Below are 24,467 nucleotides of genomic sequence, written 5' to 3'. Positions count from 1 at the left end.
TTTGTGGGATAACATCAGGAGGGGTAGTCGACGCCAATGAAGTCCCTCCCCTATAGATCGGTGCTATAATACAAAGCAGTAAAAGCGGTAGGCACACACACAAGCGGCAGCAGCTCGACTAGAGATCCCGTGGCTTTTAATTCCCTCACTACTTTTTTTTAAACCCTCCTTCGATTTGCCCCGTTATTACCATTTATCCGAGGCGTTCATTTCCGCACCTGCCACACAGAGACCAAGCTAAGGCGAAGTAGAAGAGGAGACAAGGACACTGCGAGAGCCGGGAGAGGCAGACTGTAGAGATAGCAGCGGTGACCCGTTTGAGATCTTAAAGGACAAAAAAAAAAAAAAAAAAAAAAAAAAAAAATGCTGCTCTGGACCAAAATCGCGTTGGTCGGTCTCATCTGCTTGTCCTTGGTATCCTCTGGGATGGGATGCGGACCGGGCAGGGGCTACGGCAGGAGAAGACATCCGAAGAAGCTGACACCTCTTGCGTACAAGCAGTTCATCCCCAACGTCGCGGAGAAGACCCTCGGGGCAAGCGGTAAATACGAAGGCAAGATCACAAGAAACTCCGAGCGATTTAAAGAACTGACTCCCAATTATAACACAGACATCATATTCAAGGATGAGGAGAACACCGGTGCTGACAGGCTAATGACTCAGGTAAGGAGACGGAATAACCTTTTATTTTAATTTTATTGTGATTTTTATTTTTTTGCCCCCACTGTCCATTTCCTAACGCACCATCACTGCGTACTGCAACAACTCCCTTGTCAGACTGATTGCGCACCTTAAGTGAAGTCTGTTTTACCCGCTGCTGAACTCTTCACACTGAGCCTTTTAACTTCACTGCAAAGGCAGATGCGCTTTATACACCAGCATGGGAGTTTCCAAAGGCTGCAGGCTTGAAGCGAATATAGAAATCCAGCTGGATAAGTGATGTGCAGGCGGACAGTCAGGACACTCGGCTTTCATGATTGTGACAGTGTATTTAAAATATTAATGTGCCCCTCTCCTCATATCTATATTTGTATCTATGGGAGGCTCGTTTTGTTGCCTTACAGGGGCACGTCCATGTTAGATTTCATGCAGACTTTCTGTGTTTGCTGCCTATTTCGGCTTTACGTTGCAGCTTGTTTAAGCGCCTTTTCTTTACCCCAGCCCTGGGGATGCGCATCGCTTTAACAGTCGGGCTTACTGAGGCATGGCGTAGCTCATTCAGACGTTTCCTTGCACAGCCTTCTGTAATTTAGCCTTTCGCGTGGCGTGCATCTGTGCATGAAAACTGACATTTCTTTGAGAGTGTCCAGGCCTTGGTAAATGGGTGGGACTCGGCCAATTACACGAGCAAGGCGCACAGGAGTGCTGGTGTGTTTTACAATACACCTGCACGAAGGATGGCGTCTGTTTTAAATATCTCATCCTCTTGCAGCCAGTCAATTTAAAACCTTATACCCGGTTCAGTGCAGCTAAGAAGAGGCTCACATACATCGGAGACATGCCTTGATTTCTCTCCAGGCTGCAGGATGTCGCGTCTCTTCGGCATGACTTTTAGCACTTAGATGCTGGTGAATTATTAAAAAGCTCTTGGGTGATATTGGCTCAGTAATAATAAAATGAAGGTGGTGATGGTGGTGCTGCTGGTGGTGATGAAGCAAGGCGCGCGCCGGTGTCCCTGAACCCGTGCCTAGCACCACGCATGAGGGCGAGCTCCAATAAAATATTCACAGTGCGTGCGTCGCTCAGCCCTCCCCACATCTCCTCTGCTATACACCTATAGGTTCTCATACGCAGGGATCGTGAAATTACAGTAGTGTGAGGATGTGATTACCAAGGCGAGGGGTTAGAGACCTAAACGGATTCTCCGTGGGGGTTTCCAGGTCTCTAGCAGGAACATAGTTTAATTTAACCATTATTTCGAGAATCTTTGAACTAAAGAAGCACCTGTCTTAATCCAAGCTTTTACTCTGAGTAAAAAGACCCGCATGCCTATAAGGATTTGCTTTTGCAGGTCAGCATCAAAACGAACAACGGTGGGAGGTGGAAGAGCTGATAAATTGTGATTACATGTGGCACCATACGCTTGTGCAGCGTGGCCTGTTGGGGGTTTCTTTTTGTTTGTTGGATTTATTTGGGTTTGTTCGTGATCCATTTCCCACTTGACTGTTTACAGAAAACACGGCGACCGACTCTAAGTGTGAAAATGTACACGAAAGAACTTTTAGGCGCCCCTCGCCGGGGCTTGAAACACAGTTTGAACTTAGAACCTTTGGTCAGCGGGAGGCCACAGTAAGTTAAAACAGGTGTGATTATCCTTTTTATATATGACACTGTAAAGCCACCAGATTGAAGCATGTGCACCCAAAGGAGAGTAAGTGTAGCTGCAAGCAACATAAGCATTATCACATGAGGATTTACGCCGTGCCAAGGCTTTATGCATGAATCCAGAGGGTTTTTACGCACGGAGTTTTACGCATGAATGCCTTGAACTTCTTTCGTTATCTCGCGGTTTAGAAAATAGGTGTTGTATTCATAAATGAAACAAGGCACGTGTCTAGAGTAGCCCCGTTAGATATGTGCAATAAATGAATTAATCAGTCAATCAGTTTAGTGAGGTCTTGCCAAGATTATACACTTGAAGAAGCGCTTGAACAAGCACTCCTAACTAGTTTGACACAGCGCACTCCCAGAGAGCTGCCAACAAATACGCTTTAGAGACATTTACGAATAGATACACGAAGTGACGGGTCCTGACTTGATTAGGACCATCACCCGTTATTCCACGGCTTTTAGACTTATGCTCACCTGTCGCTGACCCTCGTGAATTCAACTTGTGTTAAGTGACATTCTACGCAGAAAAGTGGGACAAAATAAGACTCCAAAGGGATTTTTAAGGCAATAAAATGACTTAAAATTAAACAACAACAACTTTGATTTGCCCTCTTTAAACAAGTAAAACTGTGAGCCACATGTCAGGGGTTACTTTTTTTTACATTAGACCCAGTGCCAGACTTTTCATCTATTCTTCTCCCCCTCCAAGCGTAACAGTGTTAAGAGCCTGCAGTGCAAACGAGTTGGAAACGAGATGAGCTGGCGGCTTGTTTGCACTGACAGGTAGCTGATAAGTGTTTCCTCTAACCAAATCATTTGTGAAAAGATTAAGAGGCAGGCTGTTGAACAACTTTACCCCGAGCACAAAGCGCCGGTCCAAGGCGCCCTGCTGGGCTTCATGGTGGTTGAGCAGAATTTGGCTTGATTTGCGGCACACGACCTAATGAATTAATAAATAGGTTAAGCTTTACGGCTCTTGACTCCGACAGTCTCTCTCAGTATGCAGAAGGGTTTTTTAAGGAGGGTTTTTTTTTTTTAATTCAACACATTCTACAAGTGTGATATGCTCATAAAACAGCGACTGATATATATGACTTTGTTTTCTGTTATGCGAGCGGGTAGATTTGTGTGAACAATCCCCGATTGAAGACCTCAGACTGTCCCAACCGTGGCGTGGGGGTGGGAGGGCAGTGGGCTCTTCTTTGCCCCCAGTGCAATCCTGGGATATTTCACAAGTCTGTTAGTCAGCAGCCAAAACACCTCGACTTAAGAAGGCATGTCACGTTTCCAAGACTTTGCAGGAGAAGAGTAATGAAAGTTTCCCTCCGCCGCTGGACTGAAAAGACTCTTTGTGATGTTTTATTTGACATATTGGTTCGGCGTCCAGAATAGTTGTCTTGGAGAAGGCCAGGCATCTTCATTTAGAGCGCGGAGAGCTTAGGGTTCAACCAACTCCAGATATTTTAAGGAGGCAGCTGCTCTTGAAGATCATCTTCATATCATCTGGACATCAATTATTAATTTAAAGAAAACAAGCAACTGACAAACGACTCCCTCATTCATCGCCTAATGCAGACTCGTGAATTCATACTGTATTAATGTTGTCTTTAATGCAACACTTCTGGATAGAAAAGGGTCACTGCTCGCACCTCTCCAAGACCAAAGACCCATATGTTATAGGCCAGTGAAGCGAATGCAGTGCCTTATCAATATTTCATCAGCAGCTTTCTTACCCGAGATGTGCCCTCTGACGCTGCTGCTAACACTGAGAAATGCAAGCTCAGGATCAGAGACGCAGTTCAGCTCCAGTGTTTCACCTCAGCTGGGAGGAAACAGGGGAGTCAGGTGGGTGGGGGGATGGAGTTGTGCGAGAGGCCTCAGTTGGTCCAGTTTTAATCTTTAATTGATATTAACCCTTGTGTGGTGTTCATGCTTTTGTTACTCGGGCAACATTGGCGGATCTGGTTTAACAGATGTTTACTTTTCTCTGTTCTAAGCAATAAAATCCACACATATGGTCAATATGTGGAATTTGCCTCCGTCAGAGCGTGTTTATGAACTAAAGCGCTGCTCGTTTTTGTGAGAAAATATAATAAATATCTAAATATAAAAAAGTTGTTAATCATATGAGCCTATGTAACTCAACCTCGTTAAACAAACAGCCTGTTTGCATCAGCTTCTACACAACACATGGGGGGCACTTTTGCTGTGTGTGCACATGTGTTTCTTGCCCACAAACATTTCACCTCTTCTTTTTGTTGCTACTGGATCTAGAATAGATCGGGGAATGTCTCCTGATCGGTAATGAAAAGTCCAGCCAGTGTGTTGGTCCTGGCTGGACCACGTTGCCACATTGCCACGTGGGATGCTTCATTCCTTGGACGAGAAGGCCATTTAGTTTCACTTTTTCTCCACCTTGCTGTCTGCTGATGAGCTTCTCTTCACCCTCCTGTCTGCACTGTCCTCCCAATAAAGGCAAAAGTCCTCATGTACTAAAATCTCATCGTGTTCCAAATCCTCTCTTTCTCGACTAAAATCATATATATATAGATCGATAAGGAGCCTCCCTAGCAAAGCTGCTTATTAGTTGTGCTCCTCTGCGATTTGTAGTTGGGACAAAGGGTATAATGTGCGGGGATGAGGGAGCAGACAGGTGCAGGTTTAACAAAGTTGGAACTTTGTGCGGAAATAGCAAGAGCAGACAGAAAGAAAGAAAGAAAAAACAAGCGCGCATAGCAACAGCAGGTCATGCAGGACGAGGAGGAGAGAGTGAAGTGACACCAGCACGACCCCACTTCTATGACCACATGAGTGTGGGGGCTACAGTGTGATGCTTTATATGTTCTTCGCAGAAAATGAACCGGAATCTGAGGTGGAAATGATGATAAAGCACACAGTTCTTCTGGCACAAAGGGTAATTGCTGAAATGTAATAAATCTGTCGGAAGGCTGATTAGGTGATCTAATATTTTATTTCTCTGACCGCTTATCAGCCCTTATTTCTCTCGTCAGCTAAGCTGTGTCCGTGCAACGCGTGATTTGAGTGATTTTCACTTCATAAAAGCTGGTATTTGCGCACTGTGGTGGTGTTTCGGGCAGTTCCGGTGATGCATGGATTCATTTCTTGTTCCCACAGAGATGTAAAGACAAACTGAACTCGCTAGCCATCTCCGTGATGAACCAGTGGCCCGGAGTGAAGCTGCGGGTCACCGAGGGCTGGGACGAGGACGGACACCATTTAGAAGACTCTCTTCACTACGAGGGCAGAGCCGTGGACATCACCACTTCAGACAGAGACAAGAGCAAATACGGCACTCTGTCCAGGCTGGCGGTGGAAGCTGGATTTGACTGGGTCTACTATGAATCTAAGGCCCACATCCACTGCTCCGTGAAAGCAGGTATGGCTCCAAAGTAAAAAGAAAAACAGAACTGCGCTGATAATCTGCCATGCGCACCACTGGCTGTAGGACAACGGCGCGCATTTCCCATCAGGCGTGATTGCAATCGTTTGTAACAACAGGTGCAGCTCAGGGAAGCAGCAGTCCTGTTTTATCTTCTGGAAAAGTTTCACCCAAGACTAGATTGTATCAGCTGATTGTGATGGGAAAGTAAAATAGAGTCACAATAACACTTATCATGGGCTTACTGATCTGATGGTTATTGTAGACAAGTGTGACCACTGATCAATTCAATGATTTCAGTGATTAATCACAGAATCCTAGTGTTTGAGGGGTCATTTAAGTGCAGAGGTCAGATGTTTCAGATCTTTTCATTTGTTTTAACTGGATAGTTTTTATGAAACTGTAAATAGTCATTTCTCTGAGTGATGTATAGGCATTTCCCGGTTAAAGGCGTTATAAGCGTTTCTCGTTGCAGCTTATTTCTTGATCTTACACCGCCCCACACTGTCTCCTGGTGGGAACCGCTACCATAGTCTAACGAGGGTGCTCGGCGTGACCTAGAAATAGCACATTTTTCTCGCTCTCTGATAAAAATAAGTGCTGCAAGGTGAATTTGGTAATCGTTTTTAATTATATGTGAGAAAATCATAAAAATTTTCATTTCCGTTTGTTTGTTTGGTTTTTTGGGGTTTATCGAGGCTCATAATCGACCTAGGTCGTCACTACTGGACACCTATGACGCCCAGAAAATATTTCCTCACTTTGACTGATGAACCATGGTGCTTTTTCCTTCTTTTTTTTTTTTAAATTGATAAATCCCTTACTTATCATTCAGCACACACGTTTTGAGATCACAGTATGAGCTAGGCCGACGTGTCATTGGAGGTCATGCGACTTTACCAAAAGGATTTGGCTGAACAATGTTGAATTGGTTTGGGGTAAATCTGGTTTTCAGTTGTCACCTTATTTCATGCTCGGGAATCTTAAAAGAAGATTAAAAGCCCCAAATTCTGAGTAGGAAACCCTTTTTTCTCCCTCTGTGCAGGACAGTGTGATCCTAGAGACTGGTATGTGAAGAGTTCCACCAAGGCCAAAATTATTGTCATCAAGACTGACAACAAAGCAGGGAGAGGTGGTAGACAGGGAGAGGGGGGACATTGATGTTGCACAACAGAAAGCATTTAAGAGTCCGGGCCCTCATTTAAATTCAAATCTACAACTCGAGAGGCTTGGAAAAGTGGCTCCACTGGGTAAATAGTAGTTGTGAGTCGCCTATTTGTGTGAATTGTCACATAGAGGTTTCTGCACCTGAGTAAATATGGGAAGAGTAGCTGGGAAAGGCGTAAGTGTTCTTTACGGAGAGTAGCTCGATCCACAAGTTGATTTAGAATAACAATGCCTGCTCTTCATTGGGGTTTTTAATTAAGAATAGATGAGCCAGGGCTTTCAGTTTTCCCGTCTCAGACAACGTGGGCTAAGCTAATACGCATCTGGCATCAAGGAGCCGACATCATTATGCAAAATGCATATGGCCCACCGTGTTGTGTAGAGGCAGAAAAAATACAGATAAAGGTGGATTTTTCAGTCAATTTGAATTATTATGAATGGGCCTTTGAATGAGTTCTGGGCTGGAAATGTTCAAAGCGCATGTGATGTTTGTTTGCACGCGTTAAAAATTATTAATAAAAGTCTCGCAGTGAGAAAAACGACTTAATGTTTTTCTTGTTTCTTCTAACAGAAAATTCAGTGGCAGCAAAGTCAGGCGGCTGCTTCCCCGGATCCTCCACGGTCACTCTTCAGGATGGCACCAAGAAAGCAGTCAAAGATCTCAAAAGCGGCGACAGGGTCATGACAGCAGATGACGACGGAAATGTAATTTACACCGACTTCGTCATGTTTATAGACCGAGATTCGATGCTGAGGAGGATCTTCTATGTGATCGAAACCGACTCAGGCCAGAAAATAACCCTCACCGCCGCGCATCTCGTCTTCGTCAGCCGCAACAGCTCCAGCGAGGCGGAGAAGCGGATGTCTGCGATTTTCGCCAGTCAAGTCCAGCCTGGACAGAAAGTGTTCGTCTTTGACGCAGAGCGAAGTCGACTCGAGTCTGTGACCGTCAAACGGATTTACACGCAAAGTCACGAGGGTTCCTTTGCGCCCGTGACCTCACAGGGGACCATCGTGGTGGACCAGGTCCTTGCGTCCTGTTACGCAGTGATCGAAGACCACGACTTGGCACACTGGGCCCTGGCACCCGTCAGGCTCGCCCACTGGGTGTCCTCGTTCCTATTTAGCTCCCAGCCTCCAAGCAGTGTACAAAACGAAGGAGTGCACTGGTACTCCAAAATCCTTTATCAATTAGGGACATGGCTCTTGGACAGCCACTCGATCCATCCACTTGGAATGTCGGTATACCCAAGTTGAAACAGCTGCGACAGGAGCAGAACGAGACTTTAAATGTAGGACACACGAACTATACAGTAGATTAAAAATAATAATAATAATAATAATTAAAAAAGAGAAAGAGAGAAAGAAAAAAAGCGAACTGACAGACAGACGTGACATGACAAGGGCCCCAGCGGAGTTGGGATATTTATTTCAGTGACTTTTCCATGATGTGTCCCCCTTTCAAAGAATGAATGGAGCCTTAAAAAGTTTCTCTTTGAATAATTTATTCTCATGTGAACTCTGCTGCTGTCACATAAATGGATTCTGAAACTGTGTGAGCAGCAAATTGTGCATAATCTATTTTTGTAAATATCAAATGCAAAAAAAAAGAAAAATGAAGAAAAAAATTGAAAAATGGGAAAAAAAAAATCGGAAACAGAAAGAAGATCATGTAAAACGGAGCTGACTTTGACAGGCTGTAAGTTTCATATATATGTATATATGTATGTATGTGTATATATATATATATATATATATATATATATATATATATATATATATATATATATATATATATATATATGTGTGTGTGTGTGTGTGTGTGTGTGTGTGTGTGTGTGTGTGTGTGTGTGTATATATACATACATACATATATACATATATATGAAACTTACAGCCTGTCAAAGTATAATAATCAGCTGTATAACAATCAGCTGACTGTTATATTTTGGGGAGAGAGGAAAAAAAAACCCTCGCGGGGTTCCATAAATTATATTTTTATACACAGAATTGTAAATTAGATTTTGACAGATCGCTACCGAATCACATTTCGTTATTTGAAATAGTGTAAGATATGAAAATATATTTTAATTTAAATACAGTAGCTGGGAAAGTGTTGGAAAATCTTGTACCGCTTGGTTTATTAAGAATTTTATTATTTTGTAAACTGTTCGTTTCAGTTGTTGGAGAGGGACAGATATTCTGCCCCATGTCTGCATTCTCTGCTTTTTTATGTGTATGTGTTTCTTTTCTGTTTTCTTTTGAGAAAAAATAATATCAAATGCAGATTCTGACAATTCAGTAACAGTTAAAGTAGTACTGAAACCGTTTCGTTAAATAAATTAATAAGTAACTCCTGTAAATGTACTAAAATCTTATTTTTCTTTTCATATTTTGTAATAGGGAAATAGTTTTATAGAAATGAACTGCAGGCTGATGCACAGTTTGAATAGACTATATATAGGCAGACCTACCAGTTAACTTTCATAACAGGGCGATGTGTCAAAAAATGTCTAGAATTTATTATTTATATGTTTATTATAAAATGAGATAAAGAACATTTTCAAACTTGGAGTTGTTATATGTCTTTTTCAAAAAACAGTGCCAGAGGAACCACACAGTAGTGGGAAGGACGGGGGCTTTTTGGCCATATTATTTGGACATTTACAACCAAATTATAATCTGGACTCAGTCAAGAGATATATCAATTGGCTTGGTTCACGCCCGCCCCTCGCCAAAAGAATCCCCACAGCCTATTGGATGTCTTACGCACAAAAAACCGGGGAGAATATTGCGCTTTGATCTACCTTTTGCATGCTTGCGAAATGTTGAAAGCCTATGTCAAATTTAACGAGGTCTGCCCTCCGCAAATAACTTCCAACGCGCAGACAAATTAAACAGAAGCGTCTTTGTTGGCCACAGGTCTGCCTCTCGGCGTCTGCTGGTTCAGGTCAGATCGCTCCATCCGACAGTAACTGACAGTCGGGGCTCATTATAAAGAAACGCTGCAGTCCCACTAGTCCACATTACAGCTTTGTTAGTCTTAACAAATCACTATAATCCTGCAGTATTTTCATAGACTTATAGTGCGCATGCAGCACTTAATAGTGAGCTCTCAGAGATGCGTTTTTGTCCTCTAGTGGAGCGCTTTGGCATCGGGCGGCACATCTTCTCAAATCGATTACAGCATTAGCTTCTTTGGAGATATCATCTTCAGTGATAGGGCGACACCTTGTGGTTAAATTAGACAATTGGACGTAATATTCTGCAGCTGGGTGTAAATACTTAACGTAAAACCTGAATGAAGTTCTGGAAAAGGGATTTTTATATAACCAACTCTAGTCAAAGTGTTTGTAAAGCTGGAAGCAAAATCATACAGTCAAGCAGAAGAACAAAAGCAGTTCTGAAAATGTGAGACTATAAATTCAAATTTAAAAAAAAGAAGAAAAGCCCATGCACACAAAAAAAGATAAATGTTGGTGAATCACTCAGACCCATCAAAGGTAAAAGGGGCCTCTGAACCTGGGTTTCTGAACACTGTTGCAACATGAGCAGGAATTCCATTTTCGTCTCCCGCATTGTGTTGTGCTGTTGATATTGTGAGGTGGAAACTTCAGGGAGGGACAAAGCGGCCCATCTCTCCCGGCACTGTGACCTTGGGTCCCTGTCAGATACAAAAGCGTCGGTGCAGGGCAGCATTCCTCAGAGCAGGTAAACAGAGCCTCCTCTAATCCCTCTGGGGGCCCTCAGTCTGCTGGAGCTCAACGACGGCTTTTACAAATGTTGACATTTGCAAACATGAACAGTCTGGCATTCTGCAAAAACAAAACTCCCCCGTTTCTAAGAGAGTTCTGCAAACGACAGAGCTCGTCCTCTCTGCAGGCAGCTTTTGCTTCGCGGCAGCAGCCTGCAGAGTGCTCAATGTGGAAGTGGCAAGTTAGAGGGAAGCAGAAATCCACAAGGCCTTAATTGAGAGATGTCCCTTTATTCCTACTAACGTAGTATTAATAGAGCAAAGAAGAAAGCAGAACTTTTTGTGACAGGCCAGCATGGATAGATGGATGGATACAGGCCTGCAGAGATGGGAGAGTATGCACCCATTACTTTGGTTAAAAATGGCAATTGTGGTTTTCCAACTAAACTATTTAATTTGAATAAACTGATACTGGTTTATGGTTTAAGGTGAACACACCACAACAAGTTTTCCACTTCAGAATCACAGCTACATAGTTACACCTTTTGGCCCCTTTTTCTACACTCTGTACTCTGATATTTGGCCGAGCTGAGCAGCATCAAGTTTCTGATTGTTCGAGGAACACAAAATCCACCCAGAGTGATGCTGCCTGTATTAAAACCCTGAACTTTGCTGCAAGGTAACAGTGCTAAGCATTCGTCCCTCATACTTATAGAAAGCATACCCTACCAGTAACAAGGGTTTACAAATGAGCACTACTTAACTTTAAGACAAGTAAGAGTACAAAATAGTTCTTTAGCTGGGACTCATTCTGCTTCATCTATTTCTACTCAAAGTTACACAAGGCTAAATGACAGAAAGGTCACCAAGAAGTTTATTTCACACCTGTTTCTGGTATCAAATGTGACATTTTCAATTTACATAAAATACTGAATATCTTGAATCATTTTCAAAATATAAGACATAAAGAACAGACCAAATGCAGTTGTTGTTGTGGTTTTTTTAATAATCCAGCAGACAACACGATCCCTTCTTCTGACTCGTGTGATCGGGATGAAAACACACCAATCAATCATTATTTGTAGCGTCATTATTTGTAGCGTCAAACCATCCGAGATGATGGCACCAGGTTAAAAAATAAATAAATAAAATATATAACAGCGATGAAGCTGGAAGGAGCTTCTGGTGAAGTGAAAGCCGTGAAGCAACTTGCTTTAGAGTTATGCGTCTCCTCAGTGAACCCGGCTGTCGTCAGATGGAAACCTCCATCCACTGGACTAGCAAACAGTGGTAATCCAGGCAGGCCCCCCTGCTCCTGCTTGGTACAGAAGTCTTAAGTTCAGAGAACAGATGAGATATGTTCGAATGCACGTACAGCAAGTTGGAACAACAGCAATGACTGGAAAAGCAGAATATTCTCTGGAAGAGAAGGCTGTGGCTCAGGAGGTAGAGCGGGTCGTCCACCAATCAAAAGGTCGGCTAATAGATTCTTCTGCTACTCCAGTCTGCACTCTGTCCCCTAGATGGCTCTTAAAGCATAAATAGCTCTGTGACTTCTTCAAATGTAATAAAACACAGATATTACATGCATTACGTGAGAAGCCTTTAAACCAAGATTATCAACCTCATTTTACGTTGTGGGCCACATGCAACCCACTTTGATCTTAAGTGGGCCGGACAGGTGAAACCCCCTTTTTGTCAGTGTAAAGTTTTCCTACACATCTCAAAATGCAGAGATAGCTTAATTTTTTTTTTAAATTAGTGTAGTATGTCCCAGTTTTTCTACATGATCAAAAAATTCAGTTAAAATAAAGTTAAAAGTCCAAACTCTACTCCCTACTTCATCTTTTCTAAAAACCATCCGGTCGGCCGGATTGGTCGTCCTGGCTGATTTTGGACACTGGGCCTTATGTTTGACACCCCTGATTTCTACGTGTTTAAACTTGTGGTTGTAAAGTCAAAGTATGACAAGTTAGTGGCTCTCAGAGTGACTGGAACTGTCTTAGACTATAACTGAAAAGAAAATCAGTCAAGTTGTCAGACAAGAGAGGTTAGAAATCTTTGAAACAAACCGGAACAATCAGAGGTCAAAGCAGACTCACAAATGCTGCACGGACTGTTAGATAGGTTAACTGTATGTCCGACGAGGGAAGAGGGAATCTAGAGTCAAAGGGCGGGACCAGATGGTTTTCCTGTTGATCTGCATTAAAACATCTTTGATATTTAAATTATCAAATGAAATAAATTGTTTCTAAATGCTTTTTAAAATGAGAGCCTTCCATATTTCATGAGTGTTGCCCTGTTTTTAACCAGGCAAAAATCTGAGGCCAACAAATTTCCAATTTGTTCCAAATTTGTTAAATTCATCTTCGTCCACTTTTCCACTTCGGGGTCGGTCAGCTGTCGTAAGGCAAAAGGCAGCGTACACACTGGACAGGTCGCCACTATCACAGAGCTAACACACACAGTGAGCCGAACACACTCTCGTCCAGTTTAGAATTCCCAATTAAAGTATAAACCCATGAGAGAAAAAGTCTGTAGAAATAACTACAGTGATTTTGGTTGCTTTATTTTTTTCTCCCTGAAGGCCAAAATATGCCGGTCCTAACTCAACGGTCTCATTTATCTAGGACAAGGATTACACTAGCTCGTGACACTGGTTACCAAATTTGAGATACAGGACTTCAACCTTTAGGCCAGGGGAAGTCCTGCAGTGGCAAAAAGCTCAGAACTGAACTGGGTGGAGGTTAGGAATGATGAAATGTTAGGCACTGGACAAGAAAAAAGATGTCCAGAAAGGTCAAAGATGGAATTCTATGCTGTGAAACATGAATGAACTAAGGAAAATAGCTTTTTAAGTATCTTTGTATTTTAGCTCTAATTAAGAAAATTTGTTCTGTTAAAGTAAAAATTACAAAAAAAAAGAAGCTGAACTGGAAATAAAACATGTAATTGCTTATATAGAAACTTTTTGCAGCAAACATTTCAATGTTTTACGTCACCAGGTAAGGTTGAGGAAAGCTTCAGATGATTACATCAGCTACTTTTAGTACATAAACTTCCCAACTTGCATTTGTTTGACATATGACGAACAATGAGTCAAATTAATAAAAATAATGTAATAATTAAACAAAAAACAAAAAACAAAACAATGGTGCCTATAAATAACATTTATTATGAAGTTGAATGACTCTCCAATCTTCAAAGTTCAGAAGAATAAAGAAAAGATATATAATATTGAAAACATTAAAATTTATTTTGTCTTGATTAGCTTCGATTCACTTCTAGCTACAGAAACCTTTAATCATTTTGATTGAAGTTTTGAGCAAAAAAAAAGCCAAAACAATAAAAACACAGAAATATTAAAGTGCATCAAAAACTTTTATTTTTCATGAGTTTGAGGTATAAAGAATAGAAACTTAAATGTACTTAAAAAATGAAGTATCTTTAAAAGTCTTCATGTCATAGTAGAAAAATCCAGTTTTTACAGCATCAGAACAAATTGCACAATCATTTCAGAATAATTCAAACACAACATGATTCCTTCTTATGACACAAGTGTGAAAAACACAGAGATGTCTTCAAAGTTTGCTTTTTGTTTTGGTCAGAACCCAACGGGCTGGGTTTACAGTCATTTGGTGCACCATACAGTTCGAGATGACGAAACCAGTGCAGTGTCTTTGTGTTAAAACTCCAACCAAACAGTGAGTGTCAAGAAGCTGGAATGACCTTTGGTGCAGTGAAAGCCATGAAGCAGCTTGCTTTAGAGGTTTATGTGTCTGCTCAGTGAACCCGGCTGTCGTCACACAGATGGAAACCTCCATCCACTGGGCTAACAAACAATGGTAATCCGGGCAGGCCACCCTGCTTGATACAGAAGTTTTAAGTTCATTGAAGAACAGCAGCGGGAAGGAAAAGACAAGATATGGTCAAGTTGAAAGAACAGTGACAGCAGGAAAAGCGGTTAGGAAAAAGGCGACAGGCCCGATAACCTGAACGCACCAACAACTGTCGAGTGAGGGAAATGAAATCTTCATCTCGGGGCCGGAGATGGCGAGGCTGTGAAAGAACGTGAAGTGTTAAGCGAATGAGTTAAGGCAGTATCATGGTTTAAGCTGGTCAATGGCTCCTCTTACTGGCACGCTGTTAAAATAAAGTAAAAGTATGCGTTAGTTACAGATGTCTCTCTGTTGTACTCGCACCTGAGATGGCTAGCGGTCACGTCAGGTGAATCAAATCTCAACTGCACCATCGTGCCACCAAGTGTGATCAAACAAAGAGCACCACAAGAGCAAGTGTGGGACCACACCAGAGGTGTTTCATGCTTTTACTCAACCTCTTAGTTAATGACTGAATCAGTCACAGGTCATTTAACACTTTTTTAGTTTTCCTGTTAAAAGGCAGTTTTTGCCCTCCACTGTCACCAAGTGCTCGCTCATAGGGGGTCGTCTGATTGTTGGGCTTTTCTCTGCATCGCTGTAGGGTCTTTACCTTAGAATATAAAGCGCCTTAAGCAAACTGTTGTAGTGAATTGGAAGTCTACAAATAAAACTGAACTGAAATTAACTGTAAAAAATAAAAAAGATCCTTGAAGAATTCCCTGCTCAGAAAACAGGTTGATTATTTTTCTAGCAGAACAACAAAGGCTTTGAGAAACTGGGTGAGGTTATATGATGTTAAATGACCTGATAGGTTTCTGGGAAAAGGCCTCAGATGATTACATTAGCAATATAAACAGGGGATACTTTTAGCAGATTAATATAAACAGCCTGCTTAATTTCAGGTCACTCGCAAATGCACTTTGTTGATTGACTAAAACATGTTAAACCTTTGGTATGGCCTCTTAAATGTGCTTTTAAAAAATGGATTTGTCACTCTGCTCCATGGTAGAGGATTTGATCTGAAGAAAAAGACAGAATTCAGTGAGTAATTCAGCGACTCTGCACCTTAAATGTACCTGTTAAAAAAAAGTTACAAGTTAGTGCTGTGCAAAACTCAACCTTTGACCCAAATATGCGAAATATTCTCACTATAATCATCAGCAGCCTTTATGGAGGTTTCTTATGCAAGCATAAGAAAGCTGCATTCACAACTGACAGGAAAGCCCTTCTATGTTAAATACCTACTACAACCATATGAGGTGGCATGTTTGGAAAAACATGCTGTAACTTAAATAAGCCTTTTTTCCCCCCAATTAAAATTAATCACTTTTAAAAATTCACAGTACACGTCTGTATGAAATTCTTCACATTAAGGTACAGATAAGATTCAATATGAATCTGTTCTGGTATTAAAAGACCTGACGTCTTATAACAATATCACTACGACCTGGCATTGCCGTTACTCTTTCAAATCCACAGGATTTAGCGTAGCACTAAAACTCGAGCGAGTAACCCACAACATGAAAGACAATAAATACATAACCGTCAATACACAGAAAAAGCTAAAAAATGTCAAACAAAAAAAGAATAAAACATAAATAAACCAGATTTCTGCAACATACAAAAAAATAAATAAAACAATAAATAATTTTTAAAAAAACGCCACAACTTCACTGTTTATATGAAGAAGAGGAAATTTGTGGGATCGAATACTTTGGGTACTTGCTGAGAATGTACTGGTGGCTTATTTTAAACCTTTATGGATTATTAGTAACTTCAAGTAACATAAGGGAAATACCACTAAATTTGTGATGTGATTCAACACATGCAGACAGGACAGAGAAGCCAATTAGTACACATTTCTCAAACCACAAAATCAGGGAGGTTAATCTGTAGCGCCACCTAGAGGCACAGCTGGGAACAGACTTTCAGACAGATTAAAAGAATAAAATAAAAGTGGTGACCTTTTTTTTTTGGCATAAAACTCGTACCTTTTCCCTACCAGCCGAGTAGCAATGCTTCTCATTTTATGGAGCTGCACATTCAGATGACCTCAATGCTAAATTTTCAGGCCAAAATTTCTCATTTAAGGAAATAAATTCAGTGATATTCCCCTTCAACTTTGAGGTAGTATCTCTTGCCATAATACTGCTCATTTTTTGTTTTGTTTTTTTTGCGTCTATAAACCTACAAAATCAAAAATTACTTTAAAAAGTGGTTCATCCCAAGAAAATACGCAAGTTTCCAAACGCATTTACGTCATATGTTGCATAGTTAAAACCCCCAAACTTACAGAATACGTTAAAAAGTACAAACGAGTAGAAAGTGTGGCACAGAAGATGAAAACTACGTTATCATAAAGGCACATAACACATGGACATCACACACAACCACACGTCTTTGGGCTAAAGTTCAAGTGGCTTCACATACCTGCATGCTCACGGTATATTGGCCATATTTTTATTTACACTTTTGTTTTTGGTTATTTGTTCGTTTTTTTCTTTTCACCTTAAACTTTTTGTCAAATGTATTGTTTAACACAAATGTGGTCCAGTCATTCCTCGTTTGAAAATACAAACAAAATACTTGTAAAAATGACATATCTGGACACGTCAGCATATCCTTTACATATAAAAGTTGTTTTTCCTGATACAACGTGAGTGAACTCAAAAAAATTTAACGAGTTAAATATCGAGTGAAAGCCTGACTTATGCACATGATCACTACGCGGGTAATGGTTGCCCCCTCTCGTTGTTCTGTCTCGTCCCTTTGAATAATGTATATAAAACAATTTCAGTCTTCGATGTGAAAAAACGTCTGCATTTAAACTTTTAACACATTTTTACAACTACAATACACAAACAGTTTTGTGATGAGGAGAAAAAAATCTGAATAACAAAAAAAATTTAAAATGTGACGAGCTAGTAAGTGATGCCTTGGAAAAAAATGTGTAAAACTGACAAAAGAGAAATTAGTGTATTTAGAAAATGTATCTCTCTACAGTCTCCAGGGCAAATTATTAAGGTGAATTTTGTTTATATTTCCTCCTCTTTTATCCAATCTGACCGCTCTGCGTGAAGGAAAAACAGTCTGCTGTGCAGCTTACTGATCAATAAGCTGATAGTCACTCAAATTTGGGTAAATATTTCCAAACTTATTCCAATTCCAGAGGAGAGTAAGGAATGTATCCTCGAGGAACTTCACAGAAATGTCTGTTTATCCTGCAGAGAACTGGAAACAGTTCTTTTCCATCTACCAACAATGTCAAATACCCTGCCAAGCTCATTAAAAAGAAAGAAAGAAAGAAAACTCAAAAAACATGTCTACATACTCACAGCCCCAAAGCACACTCGGCACAACCTAAATCTAACTACTACATAATCAGACATCCAACTAAAATGCAGGTCAAACAAGGCATGAAAGGTTCATCCACAATGTTTTCTAGTTAACAGTTAAAAGCTGAGTAATAACCAACTAACTTAAACGAGAGAGAGAGATAGAAAGGACTTAGTAAGCAACAATAAAACTGAAAAAACAGGAGAAATCAACTCATCAGTGCCCACATTTACAATTCTTTAAACCACAGGGAATTTAGCAAAAAAATAATCACAGCCTATCCCAGCTGGGTTTTGGTCACTGCTATGACATCTTGAATCATCACAACCAGGACACCTCTCCGCCTATATGCAGGAACCCCACTAGGTAGTGCCATAGACCAAAAAACAGACTTCACAGCTACCCGAATGCAGGGCTACGAGAGAAAGACTGAAACACCAATAGTGATAAAATACTGCCATCTACAGACAGGGGAGACCCACTACATGAACAGGCTGACCGCATCCCACCACAACAAGTCCCCCTATATGAGCACCACACCACTAATAACATAAAAAATTCTATTAAGTGGTCACGTTAGAATCACAGCGTTCAAGTGTCATTTGTCACGAAGGATTTCACTAAAGAGGGGAGCAACCATTATCCCATGATGAGCTCTACTTATAGTGTCCATGTCAGATGCAAAATAAACATTAATCACAAACTACATTGAAATAGCAGAAGGTATCCAGTATCTCTCCAGTGCCATTTTCACAACTGCAGACACTTGGTAGAAAAAGTCAAACACAGGCATGCTCTCAGCTAAATGTCTTTGTGTTCACTGTCCCAGCTCGATGGGAGACGACTTGATGAATGATGTGCAGAGGCGTTGAATGTTAGTGACCCCCAAAAGAAATGGAGAAGTATCTGTAGACCAGGTTGGAGCTGTGCAGGAGACCCTCCGGCGTTGGGAGAGAGCGACTTCTTGCAAAAGGACCCGCTGGCTTTATAACGCTCCTCATCCGTCAATCAGCGACACATCAATGTGGGACAAATCAATCATGTGCCTGTGTGATAATTGTGATAACAATGTTTGAGCCACTGTGGATGGAGATACCTATGACACTGTACAGCAGCTAAACTGGAAAATATAAAAAGGTCTACTGGAGTATGTCTGACATGTTTACAAAGATAAAAGGAAGGAGCTGTGTTCAGTACCTGTGGAAGCTCATTTGGAAACTTGCTGCATGTTGGGGACTGGAAAATGTAGCAAATGCTTTCCTCTGCTGGGGCACCATTTTGAAAGTCTGCAAGTGGATAAAAATGGGGGGGAAAGGCCCAACTAAATAGAAGTGCATACTCCTTTCCTCCGCAAGGGGGAGCGGGGGTGGTAACAAGAAAGGGAATAATCAATTGGATCTTCAAAGCTAACCTACTGAATCGCTACAACAGAGGGCGCTGTGGGGTTGCAGATAAGAAACGCCATTGCTGTCACTGGTGGGTGCCACTAAATATGTGGTTTCTAAGTTTTCAGTGTGAAGTAGGGTGTCAAGATGACCAAAGTGATCGGCAATATCTCGCCAATTCTTACCTAATTTGATAATTTAATCTTTTAAATAAATAACATAACAGATTATTCAAAACGGAATCTACCTCGCTACAGTTTCATGTCACATCACATATAAGCAACACTTGCAAACGCAGATGTGTCTGGGTGTGCACGGAGATGTGCACGCAAACACACGCTCAGACTTCTGCACACTTTAAAATTAATGTGTGTATGCAGCATCGTCATACGAGGGGGGATTTTTCAATTTGGAGAATAATCTGACTAAACGTGCAGAGATACTCATTGAGCTCATTTCTTTTATTAATCTTTGGGGGGGGGGGGGGGGGGGGGGGGGGGGAAGACCCCCAAGATTCATAACTTAGTGTATCTATACACATGTATACTCTAAAAGGGTCCACTTTAACCTTCTCTGCCAACCTACCTTAGTAGCAATGCTATCAATGACTGGCAATCCCTAAAGGGTTACAACAGGACAATCTGACCATTAAAGCAGATCACCTAATAGTGTGATGTATGAGGCTTTAATGTAAAAACAATGCATAAATTCAGCTTTAGCCAAGCCATGTCAACGAGGTATGGAAACACAATATAAATACACCATATTCTCCAGGGTGATGTATTTGGTACCCACCTCTATTGGGCCGATGGACCTCAGAAGGTTCTTAAGCTGCAAATCGGTTGTAGATGAGGAGAGGCCTTCAATGGACACAGTGCAGCGCTCACTCTCAGCAGTCTTTTGGCTCTGTCTGGTGGGCATCGGACGACCTCGACCCATCTGGCTACCCCCTCTACCTCGGCCCCGGCCTGACACAACAACCTAAAATCGATGGAAGGAGTCATTTTAAAAACAGAGAGAGAGACCACAGATGTACAGAGTGAACCTTCTCCTCCTAAAAACGGGCACGCAGGTGCATTCAGCCGTGTGGAGAGTTTTCTGAGCACAAAGGCAAATTTTTAAAATTCTACACGTTTCCCTCTCACACCTCTCAGCCTTGTCACGCTTTCACATGATTGACTCGTCATATTTCTGCATTGAACATCAACATCAGAACACGATGCAAGCGGCGTGGCATATCTTCATATGAGCTTGTGAGTGAGAGATATGTTGCTTCAGCAGCAGAGGGGGAGGAAGAAGAGGAGGAGGGGAGGAGGAAGAGAGGAGAGGAGCTAGTGGGAATATGTCTGTATGTGTTGGGGGGCGGGGGAGCATAAAGGGAGAGGAGCCATGCAAGCGTTATGGTGGCTGCCTTACCCTGTCAGCGCCAGTGAGTACGGTAACAGTGACAGGAGCCTGGCGGTGACAGGCGTGCAGAGAGGCCAGGGGACCTTGTGTAGTCCCCCTGTGTTACACCATTTTCAGCCTGTCAATACTCCCGCACCTGGCATACTGTCCTGTCTTATTACAACTCCTCGATTGGTACGTCTACTGAATGCCACAGGAGTGCCACTGGCACAGGACAACTTTACAGGAGTCATTTCAGCTTCTTTTATAGCAGAACTGCCATCGCATGTGCACTGACCTCCATTAATAATCACATTTCAGGCGAAATTCTCTCTAGTGTCTACACCACAAAAGAAACAGAGCTCATTTTGAGCATACCCTGTTTTGTTGTGGGTTGCCCATGCCCCCGCGGCTAGCCTGTGACGGTCCACCTGGTCCCTGTTGCTGTTGTCCTGTCATGGTAACTTTCCTTTGGATGCCCTGGTTGAGCGTAGCTGCTGGCCAGGCGCCTTGTTCCTGTACTGGGCTGCTTGTGGCCTCAGGCCCCTTTCCACTCTGGATGGGAATGATGGAGGGCAAAACTAATTTAGCATCTCAAAAAACAAGAATAATTAATTATAAACTTCCCACTTTTTAAAATCACCTTATGCACATTAAGCATTTAGGGGAAAGTGGTTTATGGGCAACTGGGAGAAATGCAAGGACATATCTACAACGTTAAAATCCGTCAGGACTGGACGCTGGATTCGTATCCGCCAGGCTGTGGAGAATAAAGATCAGCTCAACAAGGTGATGGTCTCATTATCAAATAAAGTCACAGCTCAACTGTGTTGACATGCAGGGAGGAATTGAAGGTCGTCTCCTCCCCGAGTCTGCAGAAAGATGTGACAGATCAATACGAGGGAAGAAAAGAGGCGATATCTCTGACCTGTCCCCAGCTGAGAATAAATGGATTAATCCCTCCTATAGAAATCACAGCTCCTGATTGCACCCATCAAATGCTAAGCTGCATTACACTGAAACGACAGCAGCTCGATGTGTACCCCATCTCCCTTGCGCGCTCCCCTCCTCCCCAGCTTTTGTGTTTTGCACTGCTTTGTATTATCCCTGATGAAAATATAATTTGCCTCTTATCTGTGTGCCTAAGCCATACAAATCCAAATCCTCAAAAGTGGCAACTTTCTTACACAGGTATTATGTTTCTCCCCCCACCGCCACCACCTTCAACCAAAAAAGATTAATTACAAGAGTCTTGGATTGGCATCTTTTGTTGCTTCGCACCTGAGAGATGGGCTGAGGGAAAAAAGCAACTGAGGGATGACAAGAAAGGGAGAGAGAGAGTGTGAGGAAAAATAAGGAAAGGAGATAACATTGTCAAGCTCCCGTTGATGACAGCAGAACAATGTGGAAGAGAGAGCACCTGGAGAATGTTCTTTTCACTGCTGCTATAGGGCCCTAGCCGTTTCTTTCCCTTTCCATCTCTCTCTCCCCACTTCACATCCCACTCCTCTTTTTTTCTCCAAGATGCGCTACATCAGATAGCTCTGCGCAGGTTTCCATTAACGCGCTGACACCCAGTTATCTTCATCTGCAGCCAGCCTGCGATTTTGGCTCGGCGGCTTGATCCTCTGGGATGAAGTCGAAAAGCAGCTTATTTCAAATACTATCATATCCCACCAACACATCTCATCAGTGACAAGTATGAATGTTTAACACGCACGCTTTTGTGGTTTTTCAATAAAGATTAATGTGCAATTAAGGCCACAGCAGTAACTTATCAAGCAAGTACAAAAACAGACAGCAGTGGTAATTCTGGACTTTACCGCCGTTACCGTCATTCTTATTTTACCCCCTCCGAGGCCTTTATCATTAAAAGAATACTCTTCTGTCCTGAAAAGAGGATATCAACCTTTAGGAGCAGTGATGAGGTGTCCCCAACTCCACAGATAAATGTCATATTGCTCTCTTTTAATGCCTCCAGGCTTTCTGTGTTCTCTAGGTAAAATGTATGTAAAGACACTGTGGCTTAAATACCAGATCCCAAAGCTTAAGAGAGGAAACTCTTAACAGATCAATTTTTCCAAAATGACACAGACATCACTATGTCATTCCCATAGGTTAGATATCATCTGGACTGCAACACAGACAGTGAGGGCAATCAGTGGCATTTCCTTTCAAAACTGTGTAGTTTCCCATGTGGGTAAAATCTGCTGAAGAGGATCAAATAAATGTCAAACCAAAACAGGCAAAGAGGTGTAGGATAAAAATGAAATCATATGCTCACCGCTCCTGAAAGTTTGACGACTCTGACTTTTTGCGGCACCTGCTGGCGCTCGAAGCTAGTACTCCTTGCCCGCTGCATCACAGTTCTTTTAGCGCCAAGTTTAGGTCCTTGAGCCTGAGCCATGGCTGGACTCGCTGAAGGAGTATCAGGTACGTTCCTTTGAGGAACTTGAATGGTTTGGATCGGAGCACCAGGTCGGTTTACGTTCTGCAAAGCGCTGCTTCTTCGCTGCTGCACTGGCTGCAGCTGATTTTGTTGGGGTTGCTTAACAGGCCGGGCAGGCTGTTGCTGCTGAATGCTGCCTTTTACCATCTGCAGCCGTGTCCTGACATTGGGACGGGGCGCGGGGGTCTGAGCAGCACTGCTGGGAGGGATGGTGTTACCTATATTGCCAGTCTTTAATGTGGGATTTACTGATTGTTGTGTTCTCTGAGGAAACTGTCTTTGCTGTTGTGGTTGCAGTTGCTGTTGTGGTTGCAGTTGCTGTTGTGGTTGCAGTTGCTGTTGTGGTTGCAGTTGCTGTTGTGGTTTGTGTTCTGGTGGTGGTTGCTGCTGCCGCTGCTGCTGCTGTTGTTGTGCTGGAGGTACAGGGTGTGGTATTTGCTTATTTGGTTGCTCGGGCTGAGCTTGTGTAGTAGTGGTGCCTTGGCTTGGTGCCTGGGCATTAAGTCTTTCAAGCAGCTCCTTCTTCCTGACACCAGCCTGCATCTGCCGTCGCATCTCCTTCCTCTTTAGAATCTCCTCTCTCAGACGCTTCTGCTCCTCAATCTTCAGACGATACTGCCGTGTCTCCTCATCCTCATCAGGATCCTGTAGCACAAAACACAAGCTGGAAATATGCCTGCCACACTTCACTTCCTGGATGTAGCACTGTGTCTTATTTTAATCATTAGTGCTTGGGTTGGGCATTAAGTCTAAAGCATGTGAAAATGTCATCAGCAAATATATGATTTGGTTTTTGGTGAATTTTTAGCAAGTAAAAATCCAAAGACTTTAGTATACAGCAAGTAATTTTTTGTACTTATTACACACATCAATGTTTTTAGATTACATTACTTTAAAGAATAATGTATAGTATTATTATTATATATTAATATTCCCCTGTTTTTACTGGCATCTAGTAGCATGTAATGCAACAGTACTACCAGAAGGTGGCAGCAATGAAATTATAAGTTGTCTGCCAGTCTCCTCCAAGCCTATTATAAATTCTAACTAAAACAGAAGAATACCGCCTTCACTAACAATTACTAGACACACATTAGATGCTCTGATACAAACAAAAAAAAGAAAAAAAAAAACATCTATGGCCATTAAAAAGTTCTAAAGAATGAATGACAACAACCACTCCATAGTTTTCCAGGTATATAGAGCATATATATCCACAGTCATATGAGAGTGGGTGCCGAGGGGTAATCTTTGAATTGTCAAATAGCTTCCTATGACTACTTTAGAGTATTTTAGCTTGAAATGTTCATCTCTAACACCGATTTCCTTCTTTTACTTTTGGGACACGAGCTTACGATGGTTTGAATTTCATGATGCAGGAAAAACAATGCTGCAAATAACATTTTTGACACTGTGTTGTATACCAGAGGATTTATAA

At 42.0% G+C, this 24,467-nt stretch overlaps 2 protein-coding genes across 5 annotated transcripts in view; one reads left to right on the top strand and one right to left on the bottom strand.

The window, feature by feature from the left end:
• Positions 1-22: 22 nt before the first annotated feature.
• Positions 23-8,514, top strand: shha (sonic hedgehog signaling molecule a). Its single transcript, XM_004546821.4, has 3 exons — positions 23-663; positions 5,467-5,728; positions 7,470-8,514. Exons 1-3 carry the CDS (start codon positions 364-366, stop codon positions 8,153-8,155), a joined length of 1,248 nt encoding a protein of 415 aa, XP_004546878.1. The 5' UTR covers positions 23-363; the 3' UTR covers positions 8,156-8,514.
• A 5,445-nt stretch (positions 8,515-13,959) lies between these two features.
• Positions 13,960-24,467, bottom strand: part of rbm33a (RNA binding motif protein 33a) — a 32,363-nt gene continuing 21,855 nt past the window's right edge. For 2 of the 4 annotated variants that reach the window (XM_004546817.3, XM_004546818.3), the window contains exons 15-19: positions 22,865-23,674; positions 20,959-21,135; positions 19,990-20,175; positions 19,007-19,095; positions 13,960-18,855 (exon numbers count right to left, since the gene is read on the bottom strand). In XM_004546817.3, coding sequence (XP_004546874.2) covers positions 18,807-18,855; positions 19,007-19,095; positions 19,990-20,175; positions 20,959-21,135; positions 22,865-23,674 — 1,311 coding nt within the window. In that variant the 3' untranslated portion in view covers positions 13,960-18,806. The remainder of the gene's footprint in view (positions 18,856-19,006; positions 19,096-19,989; positions 20,176-20,958; positions 21,136-22,864; positions 23,675-24,467) is intronic. The other 2 variants (XM_004546819.3, XM_004546820.3) reach the window with 2 other exon arrangements.

The sequence above is a fragment of the Maylandia zebra genome, linkage group LG9, assembly GCF_041146795.1.
Source record: "Maylandia zebra isolate NMK-2024a linkage group LG9, Mzebra_GT3a, whole genome shotgun sequence".
Classification (NCBI taxonomy): domain Eukaryota; kingdom Metazoa; phylum Chordata; class Actinopteri; order Cichliformes; family Cichlidae; genus Maylandia; species Maylandia zebra.
This window is presented reverse-complemented; position numbering and strand designations above follow the sequence as displayed.